An 18,017-nucleotide genomic window follows, 5' to 3' on the forward strand; every position below is an offset into this window, starting at 1 on the left:
GAGTGGTCACTGGGTTCTTTGGGTCACCGGCAGTGGTCCCGCAGTGACCAGCGCCTCTCCCGTAGGTCTGGTACATGGACGGCTATTACAAGGGCCGGCGAGTCCTGGAGTTCCGCACCCTGGGGGATTTCATCAAAGGCCAGAACTTTATCCAGCACCTGCTGCCGCAGCCGTGGGCAGGCACGGGCCACGTGGTGTACAACGGCTCCCTGTTCTACAACAAGTACCAGAGCAACGTGGTGGTCAAGTACCACTTCCGCTCGCGCTCTGTGCTGGTGCAAAGGAACCTCCCGGGGGCCGGCTACAACAACACCTTCCCCTACTCGTGGGGCGGCTTCTCCGACATGGACTTCATGGTGGATGAGAGCGGGCTCTGGGCCGTGTACACCACCAACCAGAACGCGGGCAACATTGTGGTCAGCCGGCTGGACCCGCACACCCTCGAGGTCGTGCGGTCCTGGGACACTGGCTACCCCAAGCGCAGTGCGGGCGAGGCCTTCATGATCTGTGGCGTGCTCTATGTGACCAACTCCCACCTGGCCGGGGCCAAGGTCTACTTTGCCTATTTCACCAACACGTCCAGTTACGAGTACACGGACGTGCCCTTCCACAATCAATACTCCCACATCTCCATGCTGGATTACAACCCCCGGGAGCGGGCGCTGTACACCTGGAACAACGGGCACCAGGTGCTCTATAATGTCACGCTCTTCCACGTCATCAGCACCGCTGGGGACCCCTAGGGCTGCCGTGGCTCAGGCCGCCACCCCAGGGCCTCCTTTCGGAGCCTGTGCCCCTTCAAGCTTATCTTCGTCTGCGTCCTGCCCTCTCTCCCCTTCCGCCTTGCCCAGCTCTCATTCCCTGCCTATTTCTATGGGTGTGTTTTCTCAACGTTGTCTCTTCTCCTTTATCGACCTCTGATTTTAATACGCCACTTCTTTCTTGTTCTGCCTTTTTGTGGCTGGCCCTCTGTCTCTTTTTATTGATCTGACTCTCCAGCTCCCTTTCCCTGTCTCTGCCTGTCTGTCTGTCTCTCTCTTCTCACCCATTCCCCTCTCCCTCTGTCCGCACCCTCTGCCCCGCTCCCCCTCCAAGGAGTTGAGTGCATGGATCTGCCTTTTTTTTTTAATTTACATCTTTTCTTTCCGGGTTGCTGGAATAAACGGGACCTCGGACATTTGATGCTTGGTGGCTGTGTGTGTCCCGAAGGGGCAGAGGCGGCGGTGGCAGAAGGCAATCACAGCCTGGGACCCATCTCAGTGGGGCCCCCCTGTCCCATGCCACAGGCTTTGTGAATGGGGGTGCAAGCCCAGCCTGGGGGGGCGGGCGGGGGGCATGGCGGGGCGAGCCCTTTGGGAAGCCAGGCGAGGAGACCCAGTCCAAAGTCATTTCGGTTGAAAACAATTCGTTGAAAAGCAATTTGACCCAAACAACTGAGAATTCTATCACAACGATGAAAATTGGCCTCAAATGAATATTCTCCGTCATTGGTTTTTCTACTCATTGATCACTCTGGCGTGTCGCTGAGCCGTCTGGCAACTTTTTAAATAGGTTTTTAACAATTTGGCTGCTTTCAAGAATTTGGGTAGGAGAGGGTAGGACACAGTAGAATTTTTCCTTGTTCCCTTTTTGCTTTGTAATTTCAAAATCACTTTAAATGAGTCACAGCTGTTCGGAGTTAATAACAGAAAGCTAGGAACAGCCTGAAGGTGGGCTGGGTGCCTGCTGTTGAACACACCCACACTCTGTGCCTGGGGCTCATTAGCTGCACGGCGCTGGGGCAGGGGTGGGCCCCGAACCGGGGACCCTGGGGACTGGAGCTCCTGGAAGGGAAGGATGGCCGGGCTGGGAAGAATCGGAGGTAGGAAGAGGAGTGAGAGGGAGTCGGGAAGACACTGAACAAGTAAACAGAGGCCACATCCTGGGGTTCCTGGTGCTGCAACTAAGGGAGGGGGGTCTGGCAGTTACAGAAGGAGAAGAAAATGAGGACTTTACTTTAGCCGGGTCCCTGGTGGCCACAGTGGGAGGAGGCACCTGGTGGTTGGGAACAAACGTAGTGCTGACCAGCACCCCCATATTCACCCCAACTCACAGCCCTGTGAGAAGGAACATTGTGCCAAGAGCCCCACCGGCCTAGATGCCACCCGGCTGTGGCCACAGAGGAGGGAGACCTGCCCCTCTGGGAGGACACCCCCCCCCGCCCCGATCTCCCCATCTCTAATTAATGGCCTCTCTGATTAAATCATCTCTGCCCCGTGCTGGCATCTCCGGGAACTGGGGACACCGGGGCCATCTTGCGAACGAAATCAATGAATAATAAATGTGACTGGCTAATGCACTCATTTAAAACCAATTTTTAAAGAAATCTTCGAGAAAAGCAATGAATGTTGATTTAAATTAACGAGTTTGACATTGAAAAAATCGATTCCTGGATAAGCACGTTGACAGGTGTTTGCCTTAAAAAAAGGCACAGGGCTGGGACACCAGGACATCTGCATCCCCCCCACCCTGCTGTGTGTATTTATTTGGAGACAAATCTCCGAGGTGAGCATAGTGATGGGGAGGGGGTTGTTCATGGGTCCTTGATGTCAAAATCCCCTCAAAGCAAGGTCGGGACTTCCGGCTGCTGAATCTTTGTCCAAAAGACACACAGACCCGGAGACCCACATTCCCAAACGGAGAACAGGGCTGGGTGTGGGCACAGCTGTCACATCTGCAGCCCATCCTCAAACAGATGCCACAGGCGCTTGGCATCACAACCACTCGCTCACTCGCTCTCTCACACACACACGCAGGCCCAGCGCTCCTCATGCTTTTGTTTGTGGCTTTTGTTCCAACTAAGGATGGGCAGGAGGAATAACTCCCCTGCCGCTCACCAGGCCAGGATCATGTCATCCTCATGTGTGTGCACACGCGTGTGTGTGTGTGTCTTAGGCTGCCTGCTGCTAACTCAGACTTCCCCTCTCATGGATGCGTCCCTGGCTACCCTGGGGAAGCTTTGTGGCCCATCCTGTGGCAGGACCTGCGTCCCCCCCCCGAGTTGAGGTGACCCACATTAGCCCTGCCCCGTGGCCACAGATGCCTGAGCTGGTGCCAGCTGCAGAAGAGTGGAAAGCAGCCCCCTGGGGTGGAGTTTTGGCTGGAAGGTGCCAGACCAAAGGGAGGGGAGGAAAACCACTGTCACCATCCTGAAGGCCTGGGATTTACAGCCCCCTTTCCGGGCAGGAGGTGGCGACGGGGGGGGTGGCAGGGGGTGGCGGTTGAGCAGGTGAGGGAAGCCGCAGCTACCTGCTCGTGAATTCACCCCAGTGCTGAGTGGCCTCCAGAGCACGTTTATCGAACAGCAACGTTCTCTCGTATTTGGGTTTCGGCTGCTACACAGCTGGACAAAGGGGGAGGTCCGCAGAGGTCACACCCAGAGGGGGGCACTCCCAGGGTCGCACAGAATGCACACCGAGGGACAACTAGAGTCACAGAGCCACACGCATGCTCAGGCAGACGCACACACACAGACGCCCAAAGCGACAGGGAGTGCCATGAAGCCCATTTCCCTGCCAGCAAAGGAAAATAGGACCCCTCCCTGGCAGCATGTCAGAGAGCCTTCCCCGGGCCTTCGGTGCTGAGATGGGCATAGGCCCGTCCTCTGGTGGCCCCTCCGCCTTGGAGCAGAACTCTGCAAACCCTTCTGCCCCCAAAGCACTCATTTCTGATCCTTCCTGAGGCCCCATGGGGCCAGGAGGGAGGCAATCGCTTCCCCAATCCCACAGAACTGTGGGTGCCAATAGCTGGGCTGCTGCCTGCCCCGTGGCCCCCACAGGTGGCGGGAGAAGGTTCTGCGTGGAGGTGCAGCCAGCCCCCGGCTCTCGCCAGCCCACTGGAGCTGAGAGGAGGTTCATTTCACCTTCCTAATGACAGGCGCTCCGACAAGGAGACGGAGCGACTGCGCCAGGAACCGGCCAGATGGGAGTGGGCCCGGGTGACTGTGACTGGGGCCTTCATTAGACTTGGCCCTTGCGGGGACGCCCTTGGGGTCGATCGAGCTGGGCAGGGCTTTCTTTTGCCCAGGTCCCCAAGCCCTGCCAGCCTGCCACCCTCCTTGATCCGGGCTGGTCCCTATAAGTGAGGGAGGCAGAGAGGGCGTAACCCCCTAAGAGACAAATGCCGGCACTGAACTGTGACCCGCCCCCGCCAGCCCAGGCCCAGGCCCTGGCACAGGAGCAGCTGTGGGAGGTGACGGAGAGCAGGTGGGCCACACCTGCCATCCCGGCAGGCGCCCCCACCCATAAGAGGAGGGAGAGCCCACACCTTCCCCCCCTGCCACGGGGATCCCTGCTGCTCCATGACAGCCCCCTCCCCATGTTCGAGGACAGGCTCCCCCCACCCAGGGGGCTACGCAGGGTCCCTGCTCTCAGAGGTGCCTGGCAGTAGCCCCTCCCCCTCAGGCTGGCCCCCCATTGCCATGGTGACAGCATGGCAGAGGGTGCCAGCTCTGGCAGCAGGACCCAGGCACGATCTGCCAGCAGTGCTGTGGTGACAGGGAAGCGGCTGTCTGGGTGCCATCAGGGCACTGGGCTTAATTCCTTCTAACTGGAGAGCAGCCTGTGTGTGGACAGGGTGGGTGGGGGGTGTGTAGCGAGCACCTCAGGCAGAGGGGCTTCAACCTGGCTCTCCCAGGACCCAATGCACACCCCCCAGCTCCACCCCGACCTGCTGAAGCCAGAGCTGTGGCGTGGAGCAAGGCCCCCGGATTCTAGAACATTCTTGAACACGCTGGCAGTGAATGGCGCCACACCTCCCTGGGCGTCTGGCTGCTGGGAGACGTCCTGCTGGCAATTCCCTCTTTCTCAGGGAAGAAACACAAGTTGGACGCTTGGACACTAGGAATGGCGGGAGGTAATGGCTTCCCCGGCAGCATCCCTCTGGCCCCAGCCGCGAGGAAATGAGACACAGGACAGCAGAGCAGTGGTTCCAGGTTTAATCAGGGTCGGGGTGCTGCACTGCCATGGAGAGGGCCCCCAGCCCCCTGGGCCCCACACACAGCATCTGCTTTTTGCAACTGAACAGAGGAACATGGCAAAAGTGGAAACAACTAAAGGCCCCTAGCCCCCGCCCTGGACCCAGGGGGACCCAGGGGACAGCTCAGCTGACTAGGCCTTCTCTTTGGGACAGGGCACCCCCAGCCCCTGGGTCTCCCCACCCCAGCTGCCCTTCTGAAGTCAATTCCTAAAGGGGAGGAGAGTCTGGCAGGGGCAGCCCCAAGTGGGGGCAGACAGGGAACTCCCAGTGGTGAGGAGCTTCCCCCCCAGCCATTCTGGGGACAATAAATACTGCGTGACGGTAGCAGGGAGGGGGCCCATCGGCCGGCGGGCTGCGGGCAGTGGAGTCTGCAGGCCCAGCCCCCTGCCCGCCCCCCAGGCCAGGCCCGGCCGCCCACCCTCACTCGGTGCGCAGGATGATGTGGATGCCGGAATCCGTGAACACGGGCCCGCTCATCTCCCCTGTCCGCAGCGCGAAGGAGGCATCTTCAAATGGCTTCTGCATCTGACCTGGGGACACGGAAGGGGTGGGGCGTGGGGGTCAAGGCCCGGGCCACGGGCCAGGCCGAGGCCGGCCAGGCAGATGTGGCCCCCGCCTGCGCTGAGCCCTGCACGCCTTCCGCTCATCTGTCACGCATTTATGGCGCTGTCACGATGCAGGCTGGGCCCAGCTGGGGGCGGCAGGGCCATTAAGGAGGCCCCGGGAAGCCTGGGGACAGCATGAGGGATGGCAGGCAGGGCTGCTGTCGCGCGTGCAGACGCATTTTGGTGATGAACTTGTCTTCCCGGGCCTGATTCCCAGCTCCTGCCACATCATTTGTCCCCCTGCCTTCTGGGGTGGGAGGCAGGCGGCTGACAGCCCCTTGCTGGCTCCTCACACCCCTCGCCCCATCCCGGGTCCCTCCTTGATGCTCTGTAGACCCCAGGGATGGAGGAGACAGGGGAGGAGGAGAAGGAGGTGGCTGGTCCCCTCGGCTCCTCTTTCTACCGCCCCTGCCAGACAGGCCTAAACTCAGGGCGGCTGACGTGACCCCTCCTCCCCTCACCCCTGGTGGGTGACATGCCCTGGGGCTTTCGGGGCCCTGTGCCTTATGTTCCCAGCAGGAGGAGAGGCAAATGGCAGGAAGTACCTGCCCTGGTGGGCCCATGATGGGGACAACTGTGCAGACAGAGTCACACACCGACCCCGCACCCCAGGAGGGAAGGTCCCGGGGAGAAAGCTCCGCAGCGCCCACCTCACCCACATCCCAGCAGCCTCTGCAGCCTGAGGGACTGTGCTGCCACCTGGTGGACCCCGCAGGCCTATGCAGCTGGGACACCCCTCCCACCTTTCCGGGGCTGGGGGCCCCCCTGCTGGCCCGAGGGTCCCCCCAGGGCTTGGTGGCGCCCGCTCCTCGCGCACCTCTGCTGAAGGCACCGAGGTCTCCCCTGGCCTTGGCCGAGCTGCAGTCGCTGAACTGCGAGGCCAGAGATTCGAAGTCCTCTTCCCCCGATTTGATCTTCTGGATGTAGCCTGCAGACATGACACAGGACACACAGGGAGACCTCCGCGTCAGAGCAGGGCCCGGGGCCCCAGGGGCAGAGCAGCGCCTCCCGCGGAAAGGAGTGTGCAAGCCCTCCCCTAGCTGTGGCACACACATGCACACACACACACGTCACACTCGTGCACACGCAAACACATCCTTGAATGTCTTCTCTCTGCACGAGCACGCGGTCACACCTGGAGTCACGCGTCCGTGAGGGGTGCCCTCGTCCTGCACACTGTGACCCTAGGGTGACCGCGAGAGCCAGGCCGTCTCACACTCCGTTCCCACACCCTCGTTGCCTGTGTCACTCTCTCTCTTCCACACATACACACACGCGCGCGCATGAACATACACCCCTGACACACACTTCGAGAGAAAATCGACCTGCAGGCCCCATCGGGGAGGACAGCAGGAGACAGGCAGAGGTTGAAGAGGGACCCTGGGAGCCAGGGTCCCCCTAAACCCCCAGGGCAGTGGTGGGAATGCTTTCTAGAAGCTTCTAGGAGACAGGCAGGAGGCCAGGGCGCAAGCCCAGCTCTGCCTTGAGAGCCAGCTGAGTCTTCAGCCGTGGGCCTCAGTTGCCCCATCTGTGAAAGCAGGTGGAAGGCTGGGGCTGCTCCCTGGGGCGCTGTGGAGACCCCCTGAAGTGTGGGCCTGGGGAAGTCACTCCCTTGGGCTATGGCCCCCAAGGCAGCTACGTGTTCTCCCAGCTGCCCCCCAGGGTATACCGGCAATGCACCAACTGACCCTCTGTGTGACCTAGACTGTCCCCACCGGGTGCCGATTCTCCCTGGGGAGAGGGAGGCCGAGGCTGACGGGCGGGGAGGAAAGGATGACGGGGGAACGTGCTCCCCGCAGAGGGGCTCATGGTGGCAGCGCCAGCAGCTGCATGACTCACATTTGGGGAGCGGGTAGCAGGAGGACACGTGCAGGTGGGGAGGAGTCGCCGGCAGCTCCCCTGAGTCCAGGCAGGAGCCCTTGGAGCCCAGCGTCCTTTCCTCCCACACGCCTCCGACCTGCCCTGACAGCTGCCCAGGCACACCAGAGGGTGTCCCCGCCAGCCTCCTCCCTGCGCCCAGGGGCACAGCCATGGGCAGGGTCCCAGGACATTTGGTCCCAGCCGGCGGGGACAGGCCCTCACCTCGAGCTGGGCCTGCCTGGCTTTCCTGACAGCCACTCTCTCGGGGGCGTTCTCCCTGAGGACCCTGGGGACACCGGGGGCCACGTACCGGCCTGGCTTAGCAATGGGGCACCAGCTCACGTTAGATGGGAGGGTCATCCTGTCACACCCGCTGGGTTTCTGAGCACCACCACGACACTTCCACCCGTTGCTCCTGTCACCTAAACGAGGCTGTGACACGCCTGTCTGGTCCCTGTCTGAGCAGCACAGGGACAGTGCTGATTAATCGACCTGGTGCTCAGACACCCACCCAGCTTGGGACTGCAGTCAACATGGCACGGCCGTGACAGCAGCCGACCATCCTGACTCGCCACAGATCAAGGCAGCAACCAGTGTCCTGTTATCAGATCTGCCCGGCCACCCCTGTGGCTGTCCCCATCCCCCGCCTGCCCCGTGTCCCTGTCCCTCTTGTCCTGTCCTGACCATCCTGTTGCCTGAGCCCAAACTGTTGGTCATTGGCCAGCAGGCCACAGTGACACGCAGCATAGTGCCCAGCACAGGGAGACCCTGACAAATGTCACTTGCTGTCACCACTCTCCCTTCTGTGTGGGCTGTGTGTCCCAGTGATGAAGCTGCCCCTGCTGTCTCTGATCTGCCCATCCCTAGTCTCCCTCGCCTGCCCGTCTCAGTCCAAGCTGGCTGTCACCGAGACATGCTGCCTGGTCAGAGTGGCTCGCCAATGGCACACACCCCAGCCTCTGTGGACTGCTCACTGCAGTGGCTTCTGCCTGTAATGCCCTGGCATGGCTGGAACAGCCCCATGGGGCTGCTAGGTGGTCCCCCGTGCCAGATGCATCCATTGGTGACTCCGACCTGAACCGGACATCACCGGGATACTCTGGATTTCTGGTTATCTCCTTGCCCTCACCTGTGCCACACCAGATTCCTCCTCCTCCTCGCTTCTTCTTTGTTTTTTTGGTGAGGAAGATGGGCCCTGAGCTAACATCTGTGCCAGCCTTCCTATATTTTGTATGTGGGATGCCACCACAGTGTGGCTTGATGAGCGGCGTAGGTCCACACCCAGGATCCAAATCCACAAACCCTGGGCTGCCAAAGTGGAGCATGCGAACTTAACCACTACACTACTGGGCTGGCCCCCTCCTCTCTCTTCTGTCTGGACCTCAATACACCGGCCAGGGAATCCTGAGCACACGACGCCCCTGGTGTCCTGCCCGCCTCTAGCAAGCACAACTGTCCACGTGCCCCGCCCTTGCAGAGTCAGGCCCCGCCCTGAGCCAGCACAAGCCCCACCTTGCCACATCCTCCAGCAGCTGGAACCCTGCAACTAGACGGCCTGGGCCACGGGCAGCCCCAGGGTGGGCGCACCAAGCACTATCAGCCTAAAACTCAAACAGAGGTCCAGCTCCCCGCCCCCACATAGTTCACAGCACCCAAATCTTCCTCTGACCAGCCAGCTCCCTCAGCAAACATTCTGCTTGGCTACAAACTTGAAATTATTTTAAAATCTACGCTTCCTTCCTGCGTTCCCCTTCCAAGAGTCTGGTCACATGCCAAGAGGCACGGGAACACTCAGACCCCCAGGGTCCCCTCAGCTAAGTCTTACAGCCCCCATCCCAGGCCTGCCCTGCTCTCTGCTCCCCGCCGCCCCCACCCCCTCCAGGTCTTTATTTAGGCGTCCCTTCCTAAGACGCCTGAAGCTCGCCTGCGTCCCCTGGGCTCACCCGGGTGTCTTGCCTAAGCCCTCGCCACACGCGGTGTCCCCTGGGCCCTGCATTTACCCGTCTTGTTTGTGCGTCTTGCCCCCTCATCCCGTGAGGACAAGGGTGGGTCGGCCTTGCTCACTGTGGTGTTCCCAGCAGCCCGTGCTGTGCAGAGAACAGGTGTTCCCGCAGGTGGAAGGAATTCATGAATAAATGAGACGGGAAAACGCTGTGGGGAAGGAGGGGGAGGGATCCGCCACCGGGCTCTTTAGGCAGACATTCTGAAATCTCTGGAAAATTGTGCAATTTTGGTGAACTTGGGAGGAGAGAAAGGAAGTGCATCCGAGACCCCCCGGCCTTTTTTGGGCAACGCCCAGCAGCGCCTGGCTGCACTGGCACCCCTCACCTAGACAGCACCAGCCACCGGGGCTCTGTCTGGGGCTCCGGTTGCGAGCGAGGCAGCCCCGGGGCAGCCTCTCAGGGAGGGCCCAGTCTGGGCCTCCCAGCAGCTTCGGGGAGGCCAGGAGCCCCTGCAACTGGATGCACACCAGAACAGCGTTTGTCTCCGTTGACTGGTCACAGGCCGGCCTGCTGAGTGTAGCCCTGAGGCCGAGGAGGGTGACCTCTGGACCCAACAGCTCGTTCAGATCCCAGCTCTACCATCCTGAGCTCTGCGACCCCGGGGGGAGTGTGCCTCTTGGAGCCTCACTCGCCTCGTCTGTAAAATGGGCTTGGAGAGCTGCTGCGAGGAGGAAGGGAAAAGTGCCTGGGGCAGAGCAAGCCCCACAGTTACCACTCCATCTAATACAGACAGACTGTGTCCCCCCAAGTCCCTATGACGAAGCCCTAAGCCCCAATGGGACCGTATTTGGAGACGGGGTCTTCATGGAAGGAATGAGCTCTCAAGGGTGGGGACTTGACCCAATAGGATAAGTGTCCTTATAAGAAGAGACACCTGGGGCCAGCCCCGTGGCCAAGTGGTTAGGTTCGCACATTCCACTTCGGCAGCCCAGGGTTTGTGGATTCTGATCCTGGGCACGGACATGGCACCGCTCATCAAACCATGCTGAGGTGGCATGCCACATGGCACAATCAGAAGAACCTACAACTAGAATATACAACTATGTACTGGGGGGGATTTGGGGAGAAGAAGCTTGGCAATAGATGTTAGCTCAGGTGCCAATCTTTAAAAAAAAAAAGAAAAAAAGAAGAGACACCTGAGGGATCACTTTCTCCCCACGCGCACGCACGGAGGAGCGCACAGCGTGAAGGCAGCCGCCTCCAAGCAAGGGAGCGAGCCCTCACCAGAGACCGAATTGGGCAGAACCCTGCCCTCGGACTTCCGGCCTCCAGAACTGCGAGAAATAACTGTTGTCCGAGCCGCCCTGTCTGTGGCATTCTCTTAGGGCTGCCTGAGCTAAGGCACCAGAATTTCAGAGACAAACCATGGAGGGGGCCTGGACAGGGAAAAAGGTGACAGGATGAGGTGTGCTGTCCCAGAAGACCCAAGCTCCAGCAGGAGAGGCCCAGAGAGACCAGAGACCTGGCCTGAAGCCAGCAGGCTGGAAGGGAGTCACCAACCTTGGGTGGACACACTGGGCCAAAGGTGCTCACTGACCCTCCTACACTGGGCACGGGCATGAGGGGGGAGGGGCTGCTCACACGGGGGCCTCCCTGGGGCGGAGGGATGGGGAGAAGGCAGGGAGGGCTTCTCCATGGCCTGGCCTCCTTAGACAAGGACACCGGCAATGACAGCCCCTGGCCGCAGCCCAGCAGCCGCAGAGGAGCAGCCGCCGGGAAACAGAGCCTCAGCAGAAAATGTGGACGCGCTGGTTTCTGCTGCAGGCAGCCCGTCCCCTCGGGTCAACAGGGCAGCCCCGGGTCCAAATGGGTCCTGATGAGACTTGGGCCCAGGCTGTGGGCTGTGGCGTGTGCTGCCAAATCCTGATCACCTGGAACAATGACGAGGCAACATCCACTTTCACCGAAGAGACAATGAGGCCAAAAGCTCGCTGACATGGCACTCTGGCCTGCATCTCACTGCAACCTCCTAATGACCCCCCAGGGGACCTGCGCCAGCTCCGTCTGTGTCTGCAGACACCGAGACCAAGACGGAGGTCATGGCTCAAGGTCATCACAGGGTCTGCACGTGGAGAGCCCCAGGCCCCCTGCACCTCGCCCAGAGCTTTCCACGGGCCGCAGGGAAGCTGCAGGGACTGCCGGTGAGCAGAGGCCTTATCCTGACCTTGGCCTCCCACGACACACACCTGAACGACCGGGGACAAGGCTCCGCCATGGAGACAGCGAGCACCAGACACGGAGCCCATCACTCTGTTGAGCATTCAGCTCCAGGCCGGGCCCTGGATCCCCACGGCCACCTCGTCCCCGTTCTGCAGAAGAGTCAACTGACAATAACCAGGAACTGTGGCAATGAAGCCACTTGCTCGAGGGCACACAGCTGGCACCAGGATCCATTTCTGTGCGACTGCAGGGCAGGCCACACTGGTTCTGACCTTACCCCACCCCGACCCATCTAACCCATCACCCAGTCCGCCTGATTGTGCGCCCTAAATGTCTCTAGAATCTGCTCCCCACTGCTACCCACGCCCAAGTTCCAATCACCCTGCCTCTGGCTACAGTGCCTCCCACAGCTTCCACGGAGCCCTCAGGCACAGGCAGGCGTGGCTGAGCCCTGCCAACACTCCCGAGTCTGCGTCCACTTAAGGTTAGGCCCGAGGGCCCCAGACACCCCTCGCCAACACCCGAGCAGCACCCCCAGGCCCCCACCGCAGCGTCAGCCCCTGCAGACACACAGCTGTCCATCCCAGCGATGGGGGAGGCCCCCTCCCCACTCCCAGGCAGTCCCCACGGCCCGACAGCTTTCATCCAAGGCACGCTCAGACCGCACCGTGCCCACTGCCTCGGCCTCCCGCCACCCCTTGCCAGGAAGAGCCCACGGGGCTCCGGCCCGGCTGCCCTGCTGAATTCAGCCCCTCCTAGTCACCTCCCCCGCATCTCCTCCTCGGGCCCCTCCAGAATTAGTGAGTCCCGCCCCAGACTGCACCCCTTCCTGAGTGCCCCCCACCAGCGACGGCACCTCCCAAGGCACATGACCCCTTGCTCACTCTCGGGTGGTCTGGAAGCCTCAGAACAGACCACTGGAGCCGGGAGGGCCCGAGGGGTCATCTGTGACTCTCTCGGGGATCTCCCCCACTTCCTCCTCTCCCCTGGGGCAGATGCTCACGGCTGGTCGCAGCCAGCCTGGGCTCGGGGCCTCTGCCTTCCCCGGCCTCACGCTCCAGCCATGCGACTTTTTCCTGAAGGCACAGCACCGAGGCCCCGCTCCCTGTCACCTGAGGCCACGTTTCCTGCTGCCTCCGGGAAAGGCCCCAAACTCGCCTCACTCTGGGCCCTCAACCTGGCTGGGACATTGACCTGGAAGGGTCTCATCCCTCCTGAGGGCCCTGCATGGCCTTCCCCTGAGTCCTAGGCCTCGATTTCTGCCAATTCCTCAACAGGAACTCTTCTCGCTTCCTGCTGGCTCATGAACCGATGCTGCGGCGCTAACGCGGGCCAGGCTTGGGGCCTGGCAGTGGGAAAACAGCGGAGAGAGAGAGAGAGAGCCAGTCCCTGTCCTCAGGGAGCTCAGAGGTGAGCTCTTTAATCCGCCTGCAAGATTGTGTGCAAGAACTCGGCTCCTGTCTCTGATGTGATGAAGTAGGAGGCTAACAGGTGCCATTTACACGCCTGACACCAAGTGGGCCATGTGGGTGTGTGTAACGTCCTACAGGCCGAGTACTGGACCAAGTGATGTGACAGTAAAACAGCCAATACCAACCAAGTAGGCTTTTTTTTGGTGAGGAAGATTGGCCCTGAGCTAACATCTCTTGCCAATCTTCCTCTCTTTTTTAGCTTGAGGAAGATTAGCCCTGAGCTAACATTTGTGCCGATCTGCCTCTATTTTTTGTATGTGGGACGTCTCCAAAGCACAGCTGATGAGTGGAGCAGGTCCACACCCGGGATCTGAACCCACGAACCTGGGCCACCAAAGCGGAGCGCACCGAACTTTAACCATTCAACCACGGGGCCAACTACCCTCTCCCCACCCCTCCCGAGTCTGCACTGTTTGCCAGGCCTGTGCTAATAAGCACAACAATCATAACGACTGCTGGCAACTACACAACATTCCAGATGCCAGGGTTGTTATCCATGCTTTACTGCATCATGTTGGAGCCCCCAAAACTACCCTACGAGGTGAGTCCTATTATCCTAATACTAATTTTACAAGTGAAAAGATTTGAGGCTCAGAGATGTTAAGTTACTGGCTCAAGGTCTCACAGCCAGGACCTGGCAGAGCCGGATGTGAACTCAGGCTGTTATGTGGGGAAGGAGAGCCTGAGTGGGGCCCGGGGTCTCTGGGGAGAGAGGCTGAGTGGATAATGAAGCCACATGTGAGAGCCAGAGCTGCAGTGTCCAAGAGAACTTTCTGGAAGGATGGATATGTTTTATCCCCGTGCTGCCCAAGACGGTAGCCACTAGCCACATGAACAAAGTGTGGCCAGCACAACTGAGAAACCAATCCATAGTATTACTTAATTTTGATCACCTTAAATAGAAACAGCCACATGGAGATGGTGGCGGCCATACTGGACAGCTCTGGACCAGGGCTCTGCAAACGATGGCCCGAGGGCCAAAACCTGCTGTTTCTGTAAATAAAGTTTTATCAGCACATGGCCACATCCATTTGCTTCTATGTTATCTACAGCTGCTATCGAGTTACAAGGCAGAGCTGACAGAGACGAATGGCCTGTCAAACCTAGAATAGTTACCCCCGGTCTTTTCAGAAAAAGTTTGGAGGCCGGCCCCGTGGCCCAGTGGTTAAGCTCATGCTCTCCGCTTTGGCAGCCCAGAGTTCCTGGGCTCAGATCCCAGGCGTGGACCTAGACACTGCTCATCAGCCATGCTGTGGCGGCGTCCCACACACAAAAGAGAAGAAGATGGGCACAGATGTTAGCTCAGCAACAATCTTCCTCAAGCAAAAAGAATCAGGGCCAATCTTCCTCAGCAAAAAAATAAAAAGAGAGAAGCTCACAGGGGCATAGCTACCGTCTGAATCCAGGTCTGCCAGCCACCAAGGCTGGGTCCTCCCCACCTATCCCGGCTCACCCTCAAATAGCAGATGGAAAGGAAAAGGAAAGGTGGCCGCGTGGGCCAGGCTCATGTCAAGTTCAGGCACCAAGGCAACCCCTGATGGCTGAGCGAGCTGGGGCAGGTCTGATGTGGTTTCTACAAGGCTGGCTCTGGCTCCTGGGGAGAGGCCCCCTGCCCCGCTCACCGTTGATCAGCTCCAGGGCCTCCTCCTTGGTCCGGGTAATCTTCTCCTGCCGCCAGGACGAGGGCCGCCGGGACTGGCTGTGCTTGACCAGCAGGTGTGAGCAGCGGACCCTGGTGGGCTCCCCCTGTCCATTTTTGCCGCCGCCGCTGCTGCTGTTGCCGCTTGGCCGCTCCCACTGGCTGGCGTTGGTGATGTGATTGAAATAGTACACCCGGCCTGGGGGGGGAGGCGGGAGGTCAGCTGGGACACCCCCGAGGCCAGCAGAAGGGACTGGCTGCTGAGACGCCTTCAGTCAGCCAATCTGCTGTGTCCACCCCATGCCACGGGCCCCGAGGAGGCCAACAATCTAGGGGGACACAGACAGGTACCCGACAGGCAAATAAGACAACGTGACAACGTCACTCATAACTTCACTGAGGAAAATATCCCAGAGTGATGAAGAGAGGAAGCCTCGGGGACAGAGACGAGTTCAAAGCAGCGGGCAGCCAGACCCCCGTCCACACCTGGCTCTGCCACTTCCTCACTACCTTCCCAGCCTCGGGCTTTCTCACCTGCAAGATGGAGATGACAACAGTATCTGCCTGCAAAGCCTGAACAAGTTCACATTTGGAACTGATGCTTAGGATAACTCATGCTCAGAATAGCACCTGGCACACATTAAGACTGTGACAGCTGTCATTTTCTTTTCCTTTTTTTTTTTTTTTGTGAAGAAGATTGGCCCTGAGCTAACATCTGTTGCCCATCTTCCACTTTTTGCTTGAGGAAGATTGTTGCTGAGCTAACATCTGTGCCAACCCTCCTCTATTTTGTATGTGGGATGCCACCACAGCATAGTTTGATGAACAGTGTGTAGCTCCACGCCCAGGATCTGAACCTGCGAACCCTGGGCCGCCAAAGCAGAGCATGAGAACTTAACCACCACACTGCCGGGCTGGCCCCTATTTCCTCCATTTTAGAGACAACAAAACCGAGGCCTCACCTTCCGCATCATTGGTAAGGTTCCCTGAGCGTTTACTCTGCTCCAGGCACAAATTGGGGGAGGCAGGAACTGCACCGGGGTGGGTCAGACACAAAAGCTCTGCTCTTGTCCCCTACCCGGTGTGCAGTGCTGCAGAACTAGGGGCCAGCATTACTGAGAGCCAGATGTTACCCAGGGACTGAGGAGGATGAAGGAGTAAAGGCTGAGAATAAGAAGCTCGAAGTGGGGTCCAGCCCAGTGGCACAGTGGTTAAGTTTGTGTGCTCTGCTTTGGCAGCCCAGGGTTCACAGGTTTGGATCCCGAGTGCAGACCTACACACAACTCATCAAGCCACGCTCTGGTGGTCTCCCACATAAAACAGAGAAAGATTGGCACAGACGTTAGCTCAGGAACTATCTTTCTCAAGCAAAAAGAAGATTGGCGACAGAGGTTAGCTCAGGGCCAATCTTCCTTACCAAAAAAAAAAAAAAGAAGAAGAAGAAGAAGAAGAACAAGAAGAAAAAACTCAAAGTAGGACTCAGTAGAGATGGGGTGTCATTCCAGGGGCCCAGAGTTGCCCTGGGTGCCTTGGAGGACTTGTGTCCAGCACCACGAAGGGCTGATGTCACCCCTAAGAAAGACTGTCAGGGGTGAGCCAGGCAGAAATGGCAGGAGTGGGGGCCCAGAATTGGGCAGAGCATCAAGTTTACACCGCAGGGCACAGGTACAGGCCAGGCCCCCGGGCCGGGTGGGCGGGAGCTGAGCCAGCATCTGCCTCTAAAACCTCCGCATTGGGCTCCATCCCTCTGAACCTCAGTTTTCTCATCTGAAAAGTGGGAGTGAGGTGAGAGAATAAGGACATCAGCCTTCACGGGGTTAACGTGGAGTCAATGACGATGCATGCAAAGCGCTCAGCTCACCGGAGCGCCTGGTGGTCAACAAACGGGAATTATTACTGCCACTGTGGCGACGATGGGCTACGGAGCCAGGGCAGTGACATGCTGGGCGGGGGTTCTAGCTCAGCCCCCACCCCCTGAAATAACGACCCTGGGCGAGTTCCTTAAATTTTCTGGCCTCAGTTTCCAGACCTGCAAAATGGGAGCAATAACGACCTACCCCCCCCCCCCCCCCCCCCCAAAATGGTGGCGGTGCAGAGAGCGCACACGCTTAAAACGCTTGGCACAATGCTTGGCGCCGAGACCAACGGGCCCCGCGAGTGACATGCACACTAAGGATGAGCCTTAACCCGGGCCCCGCTCCCAGGGCCGTCCTCCGGGAGACCCGCACCCCCCGGGTGGATGTCGCAGACTCAGCATTAGGGGTGCGCGGAGGCGTGGGAGTAGAAGAGGGCTGCGGGTTCGGGGCCGGGCAACACCCTGGGGCCACGCCCTGCGCATGGGGGTGGGGTGTCCTCCCCCAGGGATGCCCGGGCCCCGGGGCGGGAGGGGGGGGGGGGCAGAGACGTTCCCCCGGGACGGCAGGGGCATTCGGCCGAAAGGGGTCGCCCGCATCAGCAGGGCCAGGGCCCGAGGGGATGGGTGGGTGCAGCGGCATCACCGGCCCCTCGCCCCCCGCTAGCGCGCTGGGCCGCTCCGGCCCCGCCCCTTGCCTCAGTTTCCCCGGCTTCCCCGCCACTCCGGCTCGCAGCCCTACAGGGCGGGCCGGGGCCGTTACCCGGGGCCGCCGCGGAGCAGCCGAGACCCCACGGCAGTCGGGTGGCGGCGCCGCGCCCGAGGGGAGAGCTCGAGCCTTCCTCCCGCGGCCCGCGCGGCCCCGCCCCAGCCCCGACCCCCGCGGCACCTGAGCTTCGGCTCATGCGCTTCTCCCAGCCGGGCGGCAGCTTCTCCTCGTCCGCCATCTTCCCTCCTGCCGCAGCGCCCGCTCCGCCTCCGCCGCGCCGCCTCTACCGCCCGCGCCCGCCCGCCGCCGCTTCCGATTGGCTCGGTGCGCCGCGCTCCGGAGCCTGGCCACGACGCTCATTGGACAACTTAACTGTCCGGACTCACTCCCTGGCTCTCTATTGGGCAGAAGCGAGAGTGGGCGGCTCCTCCCCCGGTTTCCCTGGGCCCCGCCCCCGGCCGGCCTCACCCCTGCCCCGCCCCCTTCCTCTCCTCGGCCCCTAAGTGGCGGGGAAGGGACGCGAGCCCGCCTTCTCAACGCCCTTTGGCGAGCTTCGAAGAAGTCCCGGCCCCTCCTTTGCGTCCTTCTCCGCAGGGCTCACCCGATTGGCTGCTGCAGCCGCAATGCCCGCCTTCCTCAGCCGTTCCCCGAGGCCCGCAGGCCCCCGATGCGGAAGTGTCTGGCTGGTGCGGCGACAACGG

The 18,017-nt window shown here is 60.3% G+C and overlaps 2 protein-coding genes across 3 annotated transcripts in view; one reads left to right on the forward strand and one right to left on the reverse strand.

The window, feature by feature from the left end:
• OLFM2 (olfactomedin 2) overlaps window positions 1-1,180 on the forward strand; it is a 59,072-nt gene extending 57,892 nt beyond the window's left edge. For both annotated transcript variants that reach the window (XM_046638537.1, XM_046638535.1), the window contains exon 6: window positions 66-1,180. In XM_046638537.1, coding sequence (XP_046494493.1) covers window positions 66-743 — 678 coding nt within the window. In that variant the 3' untranslated portion in view covers window positions 744-1,180. The remainder of the gene's footprint in view (window positions 1-65) is intronic.
• A 3,774-nt stretch (window positions 1,181-4,954) lies between these two features.
• Window positions 4,955-17,611, reverse strand: PIN1 (peptidylprolyl cis/trans isomerase, NIMA-interacting 1). The gene is made up of 4 exons (XM_046638406.1): window positions 17,497-17,611; window positions 14,739-14,954; window positions 6,439-6,549; window positions 4,955-5,546 (listed from the first exon to the last, which is right to left on the reverse strand). Exons 1-4 carry the CDS (start codon window positions 17,552-17,554, stop codon window positions 5,437-5,439), a joined length of 495 nt encoding a protein of 164 aa, XP_046494362.1. The 5' UTR covers window positions 17,555-17,611; the 3' UTR covers window positions 4,955-5,436.
• Between the last annotated feature and the right edge of the window lie 406 nt (window positions 17,612-18,017).

The sequence above is a fragment of the Equus quagga genome, chromosome 14, assembly GCF_021613505.1.
Source record: "Equus quagga isolate Etosha38 chromosome 14, UCLA_HA_Equagga_1.0, whole genome shotgun sequence".
NCBI classification, from domain to species: Eukaryota; Metazoa; Chordata; class Mammalia; order Perissodactyla; family Equidae; genus Equus; species Equus quagga.